The sequence below is a fragment of the Thunnus thynnus genome, chromosome 17 (genome assembly GCF_963924715.1).
Source record: "Thunnus thynnus chromosome 17, fThuThy2.1, whole genome shotgun sequence".
In the NCBI taxonomy this organism is placed as follows: domain Eukaryota; kingdom Metazoa; phylum Chordata; class Actinopteri; order Scombriformes; family Scombridae; genus Thunnus; species Thunnus thynnus.
Window position 1 is genome coordinate 11,229,242 of NC_089533.1, and position 17,398 is coordinate 11,246,639.

A 17,398-nucleotide genomic window follows, 5' to 3' on the forward strand; every position below is an offset into this window, starting at 1 on the left:
ACATCTAAAGACGACATGTGAGAACATCTTGAAAAGGAGAACACCTCAGCTGAATCCACAAATTTCTGATGGCTCACAAACATCCTGCATGAAGTCACACATGGCTCTGTTGGCAAAGGTTCATTAGTGTTTCAGAGTGACCTCTTTGCTTTCCCCTGCTGTCTGCAACAAGGTGCCAGCTAGCCAGCAGTCACACTGCTTCACCAAATCTCAACTAACTAGATCTTATCCGAGGCGCAGTCCACTCATTTGCAGTGATTTAATCAGACCTCACTCTCTAAAACAATAACATGTGTTCTTGGGTGAGTCACAACCTTGTGTGGGTGAAGGAGCAAGCAAAAGTTTGTAACAAACAAGCTTACTGTAATGAAACAACATTTTGATGCTCCTCATTTTCTTAAAGTACAACAGATGTTCACGACTAACCAAAAACATCTGACCATCATCAGACATAAGTCATTATCAAGGTAAAATATGATTCAAATAGACCTTGACCGATTTAATGCGCTTCTCCAATTTTTGCAGTAAATTGATGGTGTTGCTAAGCATTCAAATAAAGCTGGCCTTTAATGATATGCTTGACAAGTCATAGTTTCAACATGCCTATTACAGTGAGCCAAAAACATTTCACGTTTCCAGTCCTAATCGAGATGGAAAGGATCTGAATTTCCTAACAAATAAACGCTGGGCTGGATCTTATCTAAGCAGTCAGCATGTTGGAGGCACATACACAGGGCACACAGCGGCCAAGAAGAAGCACAACCAGACTTGTGGACAGTCTGATGTTTGCTTTTCTCCAAATGCAAGCAGAGTGTTGAGTTTGAACACCAAACTTCTGAAGTCATTTGTAGGCAATCTGGAAGCAATAGAGACATTAGTGGCTGACCACGGTCCCCATGCTCCCACACTGAGCTCCCACGCTGGGAGAACTGGGCCGGAACACTGGCCTCCTCCCCCAGAACCAGGGCCTGGGAACAGAGGCCCAGAGGTCAGCCTGCTTAATCTCTCCTCCCCTGGTACCAGCCTCACCCGGGGTATAGAACACTGATGCTTAAATATGCACAGTCAGACATACATATGAGTACTTGAAAGCACACCCTGAAAATTATATTTTACCATCACATGTATCCAAAAATCTCAAACAGAAGAAATCATTTGACTCATTTGAGGTTTTTTTTTTTTTCACTTGGTCCACAGAGGCTCAATTCTAGATTAAATTAAATGAAAACTCTCAGACACATGACCACAAAAAGTACATGGATTGGACTGCAGGAAGGATCTGATCAACAGATGATGGGTATTAGTCATCACCACACATACTGTATCATCATCATAACTCTTGGATGATAAATAAAGTATGGGAATATTTTTGGAGTAAGGCCAATGATTAAATGGTCTCCATTGCTTTTGAAAAGGGAAATTTATAGAGATTACAAGGAGACACATTTCTTCACTGAAGTGGGATATAAAGTACTTAAAAACTGGAATGCCTGTCAGTGACTCAGAGGGAAGTTTAGGGGAAATAACTTACAGCATGGGAGGGGCAACTGAGGTTACGTTAGGGCACAGAGAAGGTAAAGTTGAGTGAGTGGACAAGGTTAAGAAGGTAGTTATTGACTACATAAGCAAAAACCCACAGGCAGTAGGTGTCCACTTGTCAGTATCAAGGACATCTGGTTTCTTCTGGCGAAAGTAGAGAAGGCTGTGGTTTCTGTCTATTAGGCCAATAGGGAGTTATAACAACCCTCCCTCTGTACATTCTTAAAATTTAACTATGTTCTCTTTTACAGACTGTGGGCTATTCTTGGGACACTGAGGGAGAAGGGATTTGGGAGATGGCCATTTTTCTGAACTTGAATGTACCTCATACCTCTGTCTATCTTTGGTTGTCTTCTTGCTCCATCGCTGAGCAGACACAGAGCCCCAAGGATAAGGCAGGGGAAGGGTGAATGGGCTGATCTCTATTTCATGCTGAGGGCTAGAGACTTAGAGTGGAGCCTTATTGGGAATGATAACGGAGCAGCAGTTGCATATTGTCATGGGAAGCACAGAGACAATAAAGGTTACTGCGCTGAAAAAAGCAGAATTGGAACCACTCCCAAAGTTTAGATTGAATCTTTTGCTCTTCCATTTTTTCCCTGAATATAGATACATATGTGGACACATATTCAAAACTGAAGATCCCTCAAAAAGGATCAAATGATCTAAGCTTTCAGTTAGATACATGGTGACATGACTTTCACAGTAACTCGTCCTCTCTGACATAAAACCCCAATATTTGTAGCCAAAGGGAGCTGGTATTTCTCCTGCAAGAGGATGAGTCCTGACCATCAAAGGACATCACCAAACCACACACATTCCCGGACAAGAATGTGTCTTAACGCCCAAATGCACAAATGGCCATTCTGTGTCAGATCAGCACATATAGCCAACTGATCTACACTGACAAATCCGAAAAGCAAAGAGAATGTGTCATTTCTTGCCTTTACAATGGAAATGATGAGGCTGGGCATGTCTGAACAGCACATCCCCTCCTTCCCACTCCCTTCAAAACACTTCTTTTCCCCCATAATGCTTTGTTCTTGCAGCACTTGATTGACAGGAGACCCCGGTCACCCCATAGCCTCTTGAACCCTGATTTTCCCTTTCAATCTTGTCTCAAGTATCTTTAAAGTTAGTCCCAAAGTATCAAATACATTTATATTCTGCTCATCCCACCATTTCACTGACACAGTTTTATACTGTATCATAATGTATAGATCATATAAAGTATGATATGCAGGGAAATACTTTCAAGATATACAGGGAACTATTCAAACTATTCAAATGTTTGGTATGTTTTAGATCTTGGTGGATATGAGCAATGCACAGACATTGTTGCAGCAGGGTTGAAGAGGTTATCTAATCTGATCAACAAACAATCCAGATCTTTATCACTTCACTCACTTGGCTGTAGAAAAGCTCAAATAAGGAGCAGTGTTAATAAAAATGCACTTAATTTGGTTAAACGTGAAGCATGGTGAGATAGAGGCTTAGAAACAAAGTAAGAAAAAAGAAAAGCTGTTCAAATGAAAACAAGGTCACCAGGACATCCGCCTACAGCGCCTTGTAAGATGATTCAGCTAATATGCATTGTCTATTTCCCCAGTAAAGAAGTCTCCCACGGTTTCACATAAATATTTAATAACACAAAGTTCACATCATTTACCTTCTTTGTCCATCTCAATACATAAGTGCACAAAAGGCACACTTGCTGGCAATCAACTGAATGATGCATTCAAATGAGTTTTTCCTTTTATTACTGCCCAACCAGACCTGTTAAAACTTTGGCTAAGTACATTAAAAAACAGGAAATTTTGTAGGGCTGGTTGACAAGTAGATTAGTTGGTCTTGTCCAACTAAATTCTCATTGGTCGAATAATCTCCATGTTGTTTTCATAAGGAGAAAAGTGCTACATCAATAGCTTTCCAGGAGTAATCCATTATGTCCTGTGGCGGGAGGGACAGACTAACAAATTTCCTGTGAAAACAGCGGTGTATTCAAAACACCCCCGTTGTTTTCACAACTTTCGCCCAACCTAATGGAGACTGCTGGGTCTAACTGTACTGAACGTTTACTGAACGTACTGAACGTTTACTGAATCAGTGTTTCTCCTATTATGATAACAACGAGAACCCCCGCCAGGCCAAAAAAAGCCCCCCCCGCGACTAATCGATTAGTTGAAGATTATGTATGATTTTAGTCGACCAAGATTTTCTTTGGTTGACTACAGCCCTAAAATTTTGATTTTACAAATAGGACAAAAACAGTATGATCAGTCTCCAGAAGTTCCAACATTTTGAGAACGTCCTACCTCAAATACATCTTCATCCAGCAGCCGTGTCCCAAACACAGTGACACCCTCTGTGCTGACTACAGCGTTGTCCCCACGCAGCAGATCTTGGGTCTCTACTTTCTGACAGTCCAAGTAGAGGGTCACAGACTTGTCCTGCACACTGTAGGCTATCCTATGCCATCTGTAAAAGCAAAGAGAGAGGGGATTAACTGACAGTTCAACCTTGGAGAGAGCTATTCTGAAATTTTATTTTGTGCCTTTGAGCCTGTGAAGGGTTGATTTCCTAAACTCTTTTGGTCAGGTCGAATAATTGCAGCAAGCACTCCACAAGAATCTTTTTCCTTTTAAGGTCGCTCAAGGTCAGGCACACTGAGAGCAGATAAATCAGACTGCAGAAATGAGAGGTCTGCCTCAGATTTCAAGGCTTGGGGAAAATTAAACATCCACATTTTATATAAATTACACAGTGCAGGTGAATCTGATCTCTTCAACACACATATCAGATATAGTGTGCTGCCAAGTCAACAGAGGGGCAGATATTTCATTGATATCTAGTCTAATGGAGAAGTTACAGGCCATTAAACTACCCACTTTCCATCAGCCAGGTTGATCTTGTTGAAGGTAGGGTACAGGTCTGGTGTGGGCTGCCCATGCTGGTCCTCATACAGGAAGACAGGTGAACGACCCAATTCGAGCCCGAGCTGCTGCACCCCCTGGTCATCATACATGGCGAGCAGGAAGAACTGGGAGCCCTTTTTAGCTCGCACAGTAGTCATCAGGGAGAAATTCACCGGAAATTTGAAATCTGGAAGAGAGAAGAGAAGAGGAGAGGAGAGGAGAGGAGAGGAGAGGAGAGAAGAGGAGAGGAGGGGAGAGGAGAAAATAGGAGAAAATAGGAGAAAATAGGAGAGATGTTAAGTCATACAAGAGAGAGCACAGTGGGGAGCAGGCATTTTTATAACATGCAGGCACCCCCTGCTGCCAGTGAGACCTGAGTAAAGATAATAATGATGAAAAATATTGCCCGTGAAAGCAGTGAGCACCCGCAAGGAGGCATTAAGGGAGTTCAAAGTCAGATTTCTTAAGGTTTTACTGAAAGAAGAATCCCTTACAAAAGTGACACATTTGGGTGCTTTTCAGAAATACTCAAGTAATTTCATTGCTGGGTGGGACTGGAGGCTACATTATATATGGTCTACTAGGAAAAAAGTCTACTACCAGGGAAAAGCTGTTTGGTGGGAGCACTGAGCTGGATCTTTTTGTCAATCCTGTAGGCCAGGTCTGTTTCCTCCATCCCCTTCCTGCTGGTGCAGAGACCAGCCTCCAGGGACACCCCCTGCATATTCTCCGACAGCTCCAGCACTCTCAGAACATCAATGGGATCAGCTGGGAATGAAAAGAAAGATAAAATGAATCATCTGCACATAGTTATAGATAAAAGAAATAAGGTGTTTTATTTTTTCATTTCATGCTCATTGATTCTCTAATTATGTCTTATGAAACAAGGTACTGTTTACATGCTTTTAAATAAATGATATCCTGCTTCCTGTTTATTCCTGTTTCTAGCACTATATGAAAAACTTTACTATGGTTGGGTGGAGCTTGTGGCAGATGGCGGCAGCATGCTTATAGCATGTCAGCCTCACAGTTAAATTCTGCCACTGTGACAGCACTTTGTTGTCTGGCCCGGTTAAGTGCTGGTTGTTACCGAGCTGAAGAGCAGGGTTTAGTGCGGCTGGAAGCTGGTCTTAAAAGTGTGCAGGCTTCCTGCTTCCTAGGAGTCGGAAGAGACAAGCGCCTCTGAGATGTGGCGGCAGGTGGCCAGGCTTCTGTGGGTGTTATTATAGGATAGGGGTGGTACACTGCCTAACCCATAATCCTACTGCAGCACACCTGACAGCTGACACCTGCACACAGCTCCCCCTTCACCAGCAGGGAACAATATGTCCGCATTGCATTTATCACAATTCAAACACTTAACTGGCATAGATAAGCACTGATTCAAATATTCGCACTGCGAATTCTCACTGCTCTGCTGTTTTCACTGCATCTGTCCTCAGTAAGCTAGTTTTGTATCAAACCCTCAAAGCTTCTTTTTCTTTTTCTTTTATTGAAAAAAGAAACATTTCTGTAAATAAAAGATGATTCTATTTGTTCCTCTTGTTTCAAGTATTTTCTAGAAGCACATGGAAATATATGGAAATACTATCATGATAATTGATAATATTCTCATGAAAACAGTTGAAACAAGTCAATTTTTGCTGCAAATAGGAAAATTAATCTCATCAATTGTTAAGATGGAGGTTATAGTGTGAATATATACAGTATTAATGTGCAATGAGCACAGCAACTGTTGCTCCTGTAGATATGAGATTTCTCCCTGTGGTGGGTCTCTCTCATTACAATGAGTCTGTGCTTTATTTGCAGTCCACTGGTCATGTTATTAGATGTTCTGTTGATAAAGTGCTGCCATGAGCATTAGGCAGGATCAGAGCTTTCTGCACAGCCAGTCTCCCCCCAGCTGCTAGAGAGAGCCTGTTCGGGGCAACTCAGCACTTAGCATTCCAGGCATCTGAAATGAGGATCCTAAACCTAAATTGCCTCCTGTAGCTCTCCCTGCTCATACAGAGCTCGCCTTTTATTCTCCTCGTTAATTAAACATGTGGAGAGAGTTTACCGTTGCCCAGACATTGCTTGCAGAAAAGCACCAGGTTACATTTTATGGCATTATTTATTTGCAGAGGCCATTTATTCCAAGCAGCTTTGAGAGCTCACCCTCTCAGTCCCCTAGCATGGCAACAGGGCTGTAAATAGGTTAAGCTGTGAATTACAGCCAGGCTCCAACAATGAAAAACATTAGGAACAAATCTAAAGGTAAGACCTCAGGGCTCAAATTTTGTCATAAACAAGCTGTATAAATTAAAAAATTATAGAAGTTGCTGGTTTCTAACAACAGAAACCTCAGACTGTTATACAAGTGTCACCAATAAATGTTCACCCACACACAGTCATTTAGGATGATTTTCAAATCTGCTCTAGCCATCATGACAGTGAACCAAGAACTAAATGTCAAGGAATAATGTATCAATCGATTTTAAAAGGTCAAAACCACACTTAGTTCAAGGATAAGGACACTGACATTGTTTTCGATTACAAATTTTTGGACACTTACATAATGTGTAAGAAAGTCTAGTAGTGTTTGTGATTTTTAAGAGAGACTAGTGCAGTGCCCGTTCAAAACGTGTCTGTCCGGAGCGGGCCAAGTGCGAAGTCGAGTCAGAGCCCAGAAGCCTCATGCGCTGTGATGTGACAGCGTTTATATCAAATAGCCCCCGCCTGCACTCAGACATGGAGCTGAGCGGGTCGCTGTTCGCTTGTTTATTCAAAGCTTATTAATATTAAATGTGTCCAAAGTGCACAAAATTTGAAACCGCACTCCTTTTGTTCCCCAGACATGCACCCGCCAACTGTGGAGTTGATTGGATGAATGGTTCAAGAGATTCGCAAAGGACATGTAGACAAATAGACACACAGACAGAGATTAATTCTTTTAGTAGATAGATTCATTTTCATCGTACAACATCTTAATGACTGTTTCATGAAAGTTTTATTGAATCTGGTATTTTTGTCTCATATGGTAGCTTGTTAAAATAAAAAAATCTTGACAATACTGGTTAAAGTTGCTAGTAAAGTAATTGGGTGTAACAAGTTCACCTTGTTCAGTCAGATTAAAAAAACAAGCCTTTATTAGCATCTGCATTTCTGTCAAAGCACTTTATCCTTCACAACAGTTTACTTTGCACTTTAAATCATGTCTGGGTCCTAATCCTTAATGTCTGTATTTAATTGAACTGGTAGGAGTGTCTCATTCTTTGTCTGGTCTCAAGTGAGCTCTATGTTGCCCTATTGTGGCCTGGTTTGATTCCTCCTTGCAACTCAGTTCCGTTTGTGTATTAGTCAAAGGTAAAGAATTCACTCTCTATCTATCTATCTGTTTATCTATATATCTATATATCTACCTATCTAACTGTCTATCTGTCTATCTATGTATCTATCTATTTCTTTCTCTCTCTTTCTCTCTCTCTGTGATACATATTCATGCACAGGGAGGAGGGCAGTGATGTTTGGAACAGTCTGAATAATGTTCTAAATTGAAACATCGTGGGTCTTATTATATCAGATTCTTGGATTTCTGTCAGCTCATCCAAAACAGCCCCTCACAAAATGGCCTTAAAACAAACTAACACAATTAACTTTTCAGCAAAAACTCTTCAGTCCTCTTATAATTGTTTAATTTCATGCAAGATAATATGGATAATATGGACCCCATGAACCACATAAAGTATATTTCTGCCTCAACCACTTTGAGTTTTAAAGATAACTTGCTCAATTCTAAACATGTTACAGCAATGATAGAAAACTGTTGACCTCTGACACTCTTGAGACAACAAAGTTGAAATGTGCAACAATGCCACAGGGAGAAATCTGAGAGAAGCAGCTGATATTCCTCAAAAAAAAAAAAAAAAAAAAGAAGCTTTCACAATGATCTGCCCTTTAAACGTGCAGGGAATAAAAGGCATTTCATACCCAAGTGTGCAAAATAAACAGTTTAGGGATAAGTTTGGCAAGCTGATATGAAGGACATGGGGAGAAACTTAAGAGGATGCCCTGATAGCTGCTGCTGCAACACCAGAAGATAGCTGGATAGGAATGACCCAAATAAAATACAAACATGGTTCTGTGGAATATCCCCTATTTCACCATTTCAATGCCACCACCCCTGACTGTGGCATCAAGAGGAAAACCCCAGGCAAGTGGCAGGCTGCCATATGAAGTCCAGATCCATGCAGCAATCAACAAAACAAAGATATCTGTTCTCTGCTATGGATTCATTAATGTCACCCTGAGTTATGCTTGTTTTACCTGTCCTGCAGCACTGACTGTCTGAGCAGGCTTTGCTTGCATCTCATTAGGCTTTGTGGTAATCATACAGTATATATCATATCCGTACCTCAACTGTCAAAGTGTTGCCTTTAGAGAAACTTAGCAAGAGTGGCTGAGCTTACAGCTTACATTTTAAAGAAAACTCGGAGATGGTTACTGATAGAACTTGCTACCTATTGGTGACCCTGCTGCCCTGTACAGCATGTTGTCCCCACCATTTGAAGATATGTCTCAACAAGTTTGAAATAGCATCATGGAATCTCTGAGGACGGATGACTCAAAGTGTTTTCCAATCACAAAAAAAGGTCAGAGTACATGGGAAACATCCAGCATTTTCACAAACATCCTGCAATTCTGGGAGGACAGTTGTGGTGTGGCTGACATGTATTATACACTATGTGATGTATAAGCAGACACATAATAATTCAGATTAAGACACAGATGTTCTCCTTATAAGACTTTTTCTTGTTCTTATGCTTTCCTCTATGGAGCAACCGTGTCTGCCTGGCAACAGTGCTGTCCACACTTCCTGTCAGAAAAGAGCTGAGCAGCTCCCCTCCGCACCTCACATATCCTGCTGTATCCCCTGGAAATGCCACCAAACAGTCTACATCTGTGTATCTTCTCTGCCAGTGTGACAACTGACACAGCCTCTCCATACCCTGCGGTCATACAACTCCAGCACCACTTCAGTCATATATGGACATAATGTGTTCTCTGTGTTTCTAATGCAAATGTCTCTGAAGACATTCTTCATGACTCACACCACCTACACTCCCAGATCAGCCTGAAAATACCACTCACACAATGCTTCACTGTCAAAAACTATTGCGGCTGGGAAATGGGGAATTTTAACAAGACATGAAGCCAAAATGAATCTGAGCAATGAGAATTTCGCATAGTATTTTGGACCACACCCTGAGATGAGTGGAGGAAAAAAGGCTGACATTTGAAATTTCAATTATTGTTTGAAGATACATTACATATATGTATCTCATTATAAACTAGATGACAATTCATGACCAGGTGCTGAACACGTGTATATCAAGCAGTCATTTAAAGAACTGTAAACAGTGTCTTATTCTTTTTGAATGGATCTCTTCTTCCATTTCAAATCTTTGTCTACTGAAATGCCACTCTCTGTGAAAACTACTGTTTACAGAACATTTCTTCAGTAAACATTCAATGTGACAAGCTATAAAACAGATGGTAATTAATAATGGGAAAATGGTGACGGATCCAGTGGAAGTGGTTGAATAAATCCAGACACAGTTTCTTCCATGCTCTGTGAAGAATAGCCTTAATCTAATTAGCAGTGGGTGTGACCCCTTGTCTGGGTCACTGCTGTGTGTGGACAACAACACTATGGGGTGAGGAGAGATAATACACTCTCTGAACAGATGAAAATTTAAAGTGATGAACAGCCAACTGAGATTGATACGCTAACTACTCACAGTCACACCTGCACACTGTTTATATCTCAATTATGACACCCACAGAGAAAAAAAAACTGTCAACAGCCACCTCTGCCCTTGCCAAATTGTCTCAGTTCATCTGGCGAACGCCCTCCTCTTTTACTTGTGTACTACCATATCAAAAATGTGACAAAGCTAAATTTAACACAGAGACAATGGCATGGAAGAATGCAAACTCAGAGGGAGAGATATTTATCCCACTGAATGTGCTTTGTGGCTGCGTCTGCTTTCAGTTATCACTGAGAGTTTAGCAGCAAGTCAAATCAGCGGTTGTGCAGATGACTGCTGAGAATGTGTTTTAACATACTCTGAGAGGTTATGGGTTATGAAGTCAATGAATATTATTAAGATGGACAATGAAAGCAATGATGAAAGCTACTGAGAGTGCCTAACATGAGGTATTTAGTCAATTTTCAGCATTCAGCCTCGACCACATTACTTGTAATACCACATCATTAATATTTATATGATTATGTTCTGTAACCTAGTATGTAGGCATGAGGAGATACAAGAAAACCAATTAAATGTAAACACAGAGGTGATTGCCAATAATAGAAATTCTGTGACAACACCTCTGCAATAAAAGGGCTGTGGAGTTTTTCTGCTGAACTGCACAGGCACTGAAAGAGTGGAATGGCCAGTAAGAAATGTTCTGGATCTATCTGCTATTTGTTTGTTTGCTTGTTCGTTTAAAATGATATGGTATTGATGGTTTTGCCACAACCCTGATAAGCTGTATAGATTGATGATTGTGATGATGATAATTACTCTCTTTTATTAATATAACATTTTTATGCAGTTCTTTTAATTTGGGGAGTATGGTCTTCAGGTGATCCAGGAGGAATATCCCCTATTGGAGTTGTATGTATCATACATACAGTACAGATAGTGTGACCATTTCTGGTGGATTTGAATTCACATGAAATATACAGCACTGCTGCGGATTCACTGATTGATCCTTTCCTTACTACAACGATTAACAGGACATGAACGACTGAACATCTCGTGCCTCAGTATTCATTGAATTATGTATGATGTATCAGATCAAACATGCCTGTTGGTTGCACAAATGCAGTCGCTATATTTGGCTCAGCCAGCCTTATAATCCTAACATCTTCACATCATAATTAATAGACTAACACCAGCTTGTCTCTTACCTTTAAGATTTTTACATCAATGATAAAATTTGATTTGATATGGTAAATCCTCTACTATATCTCTTTGCTCATTTTGTACAACATGAGGGAAACACACAAATCATTAATCAAATATAAAAATAAAACACATTTAAGATTATAGATAAATAAAGTCTTGAAGGTGAAAATAATGATTACATGAGGTACCGTTTAGCATGTTTGGAATGATTAATATGGGTCAGTGAATGTGTCTTGTAGTTTGGGCTTCTAATCACTGTGAGTTAGACTTTTGGTATTGAAGCAGAAGGATTCTGGCGGAATCTGGATACAGATTTCCCTCCAATTCACACCAGAACCACATTCTTCAATCTCTACAGTTTGTTCTGTTCGTGTTTCTTCACAGCTTGATGGGCCAAGAGGCCAAAAGCTGCTGGGTCCGTAGAGAAAACACCTGCCCCTCAAGGCCCCTAACTGGGCAGACACTCCACACAAACATACACAGAAACACATATTTGTACTTCTATACTTGTGAGGACGTTCTTTGGCTACAGAAAATCCATTCCTTAACCATAATCTGCACTGCATGCCTAGCACTGGACCTCAACTTAGCCTGACCCAATTTCTAATCACTAAATTCCCTTAAAGAAGTGGGTAGCTTGTGAGAATGTCTGGTCCTCATAAATATGTAACATAACACACTACCACATATACATACACAAGCATACACACACAATTCCTCATGCACATGTGCGTACACAGCACACACACACCTAAGGCACAAAGGATTACCTACATACAAACATGCATGCATACACATGACCAAGCCCATTCAAGTTTCAAGCAAGCCGTCACTTGGTAGCTCAGACATCATAACATTGAGGTAACTATTGTTTAGAATAACACTGGAGTTGACTAAATCAATACATAACACTATATGCTACACACATACACAGCATGTGTAATGCTCTTTTAGAAGTTTTGCTCCTCATCATCAACAAGTTGTGGGCCTCTCTAAAACTTTGAAACCTCTAAATGTTAGCAGCTCGATGTCTACGCTAAAGGACACAACCAGGTACAGAGAAGATGAAATATGAGCAGGTCACAGTGTCACTGAGCGTAGCATATTGTTAGTATACAGATGGCTGCGGTAGGAAAGTTTACTCCTGCGACCTCTACAAAGATGTGCATGTGATGACTGTGAACTACTACGACAAAACTTCTCTGAGGCTCATAAACTGGGATAAAGAGGCAGATGACATGTAAGGAGACACTGCAAAGAAGTCAGCTCCTCTGATGTCTGCTCATTGCAATTCTACAGGAAGCATCTCCAACTAGTCCCACAGAAAGCTGCTTGAAGCATCGAGTGATCAGAAACACAGAAGCCTGAGGGGAAGGGGGTTACTGAGTTTCTGGAAGCCAGATGTGTGTTGAATAATATAGGTTGCAGTCCGGCACCATGAAGTGTTTAAGCATCATTTCTACATATTAAAGACTTGGGGGAGTTCCAAACAGTCTGCCTCATCAAAATGTCTGAGAAGCAGTTTGAGATGATATGCATGCAGCATCGGTAACTAGGGACAGACATCAGCATCTCTGACACTTCTGATGTTTGATGTTAATGTTCATTAGAGAAATGCAAACAGTAGAATAGACTAGAGCTGCAATGGGCATAAAATTCCCCTTCTCCTATTCTCTATCGTGCTAAATTCAGCTGCCTTTCTCATTTGTTTTCATTTACCACTAATTTGTTACTGGATCAAAGGGGAACAAGGCTTGTCATCCTCTTTTGGGAGTCTGGTGCAGGATTGGCGAGGAGGCTGGATCAAACGGGACACAGTGAGGGGGCTGTATGCACGATTTCCCCTCTGTCATACAACCAGTCAGGGATGAAGCAGGACATAAGAAAGAGGAGGGAGATGATGTAAATCGAGAGATAAGGCATATAAAATAAAAACAAACACTTCTGTGTCCCAGACTTTGAATGGACCAGAAAAAAAAGAAAAGAAGGAAAAGAAAGCCAAACAAAAATGTGTTGAGGCAAAAGAACAGAGGATTCTGAGTGAAACTAACTGCGGACGTGTGCAAGAATGTCTCACTTTCTGTCAGCAAACATGACTACAAAGTACTGTCTCATCTCTCTTGAACACACACAGAAAGCATATGGGAAAACATTCTCGCACTGTAATATACACACACACACACACACATGCACACAAACATTCGAGAACAAACACATTATCAACCGCATGCACATATCTAAGACCGACATATCAGCACCGCCATATGTCCATGCACTTTTAAATCATCCCAGCCTTTTTCTTCACAAGCCCTCATAAGAGAGCAGTGGACACCACAGCCGCTGTGTCAGTTGAATGTGATTATGTCAGTTGGCTGACTTCCCCCTGCCATCTCTTTATTTCAGCCAATGAATTCCAACAAATCCTGCCAACCATAAAGTGGGTGCATGTGGAGAGTCACCAGTGGAAATGAGGCACTTCGGGTGACCGCAGGGTTAACCCCTGCTGTTGCGGCATGTTGCTCAACCAAGGCATCTCTAAACCGCAGCACCTGCAAATAAACAGTCTGTTGCCAGTTGAAGATACTCAGGATGCGGCCACAGGGCATATAGGCCTGTGTGGGTGACAGATAGCAGTGGGCCAAATGACATACAGCATGTATGCACAACCTGGTTGTTACTGGCTATCTTGGAAATGAGGAAGTCTTAAAATGACTGCTGCACTAGGCGAACAAATTTGAAAGTGCAGGAAATGTGGATGCAAGGTCACTGTGACAAACAGACAGAAACAGCTGTTTGACGGAGAACAGGCCCTATTCTTGCAGGTGGATCACTGAAAAATGAGTCACTCCACTCCTGAAGACATAGTGGGTTTGCGTCACTAAAACTAACAGCTGTCCAAAATATGATCTAAGGTTGTAGCCTGCAATTAAACATGTAAAATATGTACGTTTGCCAGAATAACCATAACTACAGCATGGCAGTAAGAGTGTTAGTGCTAAGCGCCTTCACTTAAACCTATGTGAGCAGAGGGCACATTAAACAGATCCATGACAGGAATTTTAATCTACTCAGTTTGGTCAGTGTTCAGCCATTCACCTCTTTCTCAAGCCAACGTTAAACCTTGTCACAGTAAACCGACGCTGGTCACAAGCAAACTCAAACATGACATCATACATTTCCTGAGGTCGTTGCAAGCCATACAGCACACCTGACGCACGCAAGACGCGTTCAAATTCAAACCTTGGAAAGCTGGAGAAGCTGTATCAATCAAATGTGCTCATTATGCAAAATGTAGCCTATGCATATACAAATATAGCTTCTACATAATTGCAAATCATTTGCACAGTTGTGAAACGCTCCGACAATTTCCAACAACGTGATCTCGTCTGAGCCCGCTCACAGTTTTAATCCCAGCCTGAAGCGACTCTGTCTGTAAGGCAAGTAGCAGCATCACCAAAACATTCACACGGATTCAAAGCAGAGACATCAGCCAGGAATCAAAAGTGAAACTTAGAAAAAACAAAGAACTAAGATTATGTTTTTGCTCTAATCTCTTCGTGTTGGCTGGTGGCCAAGTGATGAAACAAGGTGTCTGAAAAGAAGTCATGGAAACTTGATAAAGGGGAAAGTGCATCATTCATCAGACTATCGACTTTTCTTTTACTTATTCTCGCATTTACAGCTAATGGATTTCTTTATGATTCAACTGCAGGTGTTGGACTATATACTTTACCAGCTTGTGTCGTCGTTAAATGAAGTAGGATCAAAACAAATAGCGGTATTCTCCTGCGCGCCCTGGTCCTTATTACACGGTCCATCCTTTCCAAGCGGGGACCCCCCTCTGCCTCCGCCACCAAAACTTTATAACTACTGCAGAGGTTGTATTTGCAGGAACTAAGCAGCCATGCGAGTAGAAAAGGAGAAAGCCAGTCTGTAGTTCCACTTGCTTGATTGTTGGAGAAGTTTTGTTGTGGTGGCTCCTCTCAGTTTCGCTCTGTCCCTCTCATTCAATTTCTCCCTCTCACCATCACTCCCTCCCTCTGCACTCCACCTCCTCCGCCTCTTCCCTCCCATAGGACGTTGTCCTGGGACGCATGGATGAGCGGCGCGCCTCCAGAAGACTCCATCATAAATCAAGTTTATTGCTCCCGATAATTTGTTAGCTCTCACTTCTTAGAGGTGACCATTACCGACAGAGGTGATGTGGAGAACAACGCTCTTACATGGCAACCTGTCTGTTTGCTGGTTTTTTTTGCAGAACTAGCCAGTGTAGGCTATTATCCAAAGAGACTTTAACAAGAGGCACAGGATCTGTGCATATTTGACCATAAGTGATTTGAATAAAATGTCTCAGTGATTGCATACAGTGGCCAACATCATAATATATGATGCAAAATTTCAAATATTTCATCATTTAATTATTGGTATTTGGTCAAAAGATTCCTTGTTAACCTTCACCTGACAGTGAAAATCAGAGTCTTGGCAAAATTATTTGAAGCTGGATGATGCACAGTATCCAAGCTTTGAACTTCACAGCACCTCAACACTACAGCACTCTTGGCCATTTCAAGGAGTGAGGTTGTTGCAGACCAGGGCAAGTTATCTCCACCATCAGTCTAATCTCAGCCCAGCATTGCAGCAGCGTTTCTGTAATGCTTGTTCAGGCTGGAGCTTGACCACTGTGAGGCTGCAGGCTGAATCACCTCAGGTTAGAGGTCGCTGACTACTGACAGTGCAAAACTGGTCAGCTTTAGTTAGTTCAGCGGCAGGCACACCTGGTTAGAAACCATTATCTCAAACAATAAGATTTATTATTGCACAGCCACTTACTAGGGTTTAATGTGAGTGATCATCCCACATTGTAAAACTGTCTAATGTAGACAAAATTCTCAAGGCAGCTTACACAAAACAACAATTTAAAACAATTTAATCCATTTAGCATGTTTAACCTTCAAAATATTGAAAAGACATATTTGAGTGTTTCTCCATTTTGTCATAAACATGTTTTTGCAGGTACCTGAGTTGGATTTGCATAAGTTGGTGTGCAAGCAGCAAGAAGTCAAACATCTTTTTATAGTGACACTGCTGACAAGAATAGGCAGAAAAAATTGGTTGTGCCAAGACACCTACCCCCAAATACTGCGGGGGACATCCGTACCAATCATCTGCCAAAATATAAGCCTATACAGTGCTGATCACCTGTGGAGGCTGAATACAGTCCTGCCAGAAGCCAAATTAATTCCATGAAGGCTGGTATTCAGTTGAGACATGCCTTAAGACTTGTGAAGACCTTGTCTAATTGGAAAATTACCAAAGATAACTTTTTAGAGTCCAAGCTACAACAGGCCTTTATAAAGTAACCATACAGAGAAAATGAGCCAAACCTTAATTTCTCAAGGGAGAAAGGGAGTCTCAAACCACAGGAAGAGAGAGAAACACACCCTCTCTTTTATCCAGAGACGCTGTTCCATATGATTTCTAGCCAGCAATTCTGAGTCAGAAATGATTAGACATTAAGTCTAATCATCAGTGACTCACAGATTGTTATGAATCCAAAACATGGTAACGCGTGGTTGGAAATGTTAGATGCAATGGTATTTTTAAAAATCCTCCATTAAATTCTTCAAAATAAGGGGCCCCATACAAATATGAGAGACAAAATATACATTCCTGTACCTCAAAGACAGTGAATTACAGGGGAACATATAGCAGAGTGATTGGAAATAACACAGACAGCCATAGGAGTGAGAGATAGAAGGAGGTTTGACAGAAATACCCAGATAAGTGGACAGATTGAGGTTGATTTGGTAGGTAAACAAAGGACCCCCTGACCTCCCACTGTCTCTGCTCTCAGTACCAGCTTAGCCAGCCTGAGTCAGGGCCACATTCCTAGCAGCTTTTAGCAGATAGTTACCAAGAGTCCAATGGATAGTTTGAGCTTTGGGTGAGAAATACTTCCAGAGCATGTGCTATGTTCCTTTGTCCCAC

At 41.3% G+C, this 17,398-nt stretch overlaps 1 protein-coding gene across 3 annotated transcripts in view; it reads right to left on the bottom strand.

The window, feature by feature from the left end:
- The window catches only part of col5a3a (collagen, type V, alpha 3a), a 50,382-nt gene extending 34,954 nt beyond the window's left edge, over positions 1 to 15,428 (bottom strand). For all 3 annotated transcript variants that reach the window (XM_067616030.1, XM_067616029.1, XM_067616028.1), the window contains exons 1-4: positions 15,144 to 15,428; positions 5,055 to 5,222; positions 4,428 to 4,641; positions 3,855 to 4,017 (exon numbers count right to left, since the gene is read on the bottom strand). In XM_067616030.1, the coding sequence (XP_067472131.1) occupies positions 3,855 to 4,017; positions 4,428 to 4,641; positions 5,055 to 5,222; positions 15,144 to 15,228 (630 nt within the window). In that variant the 5' untranslated portion in view covers positions 15,229 to 15,428. The remainder of the gene's footprint in view (positions 1 to 3,854; positions 4,018 to 4,427; positions 4,642 to 5,054; positions 5,223 to 15,143) is intronic.
- Between the last annotated feature and the right edge of the window lie 1,970 nt (positions 15,429 to 17,398).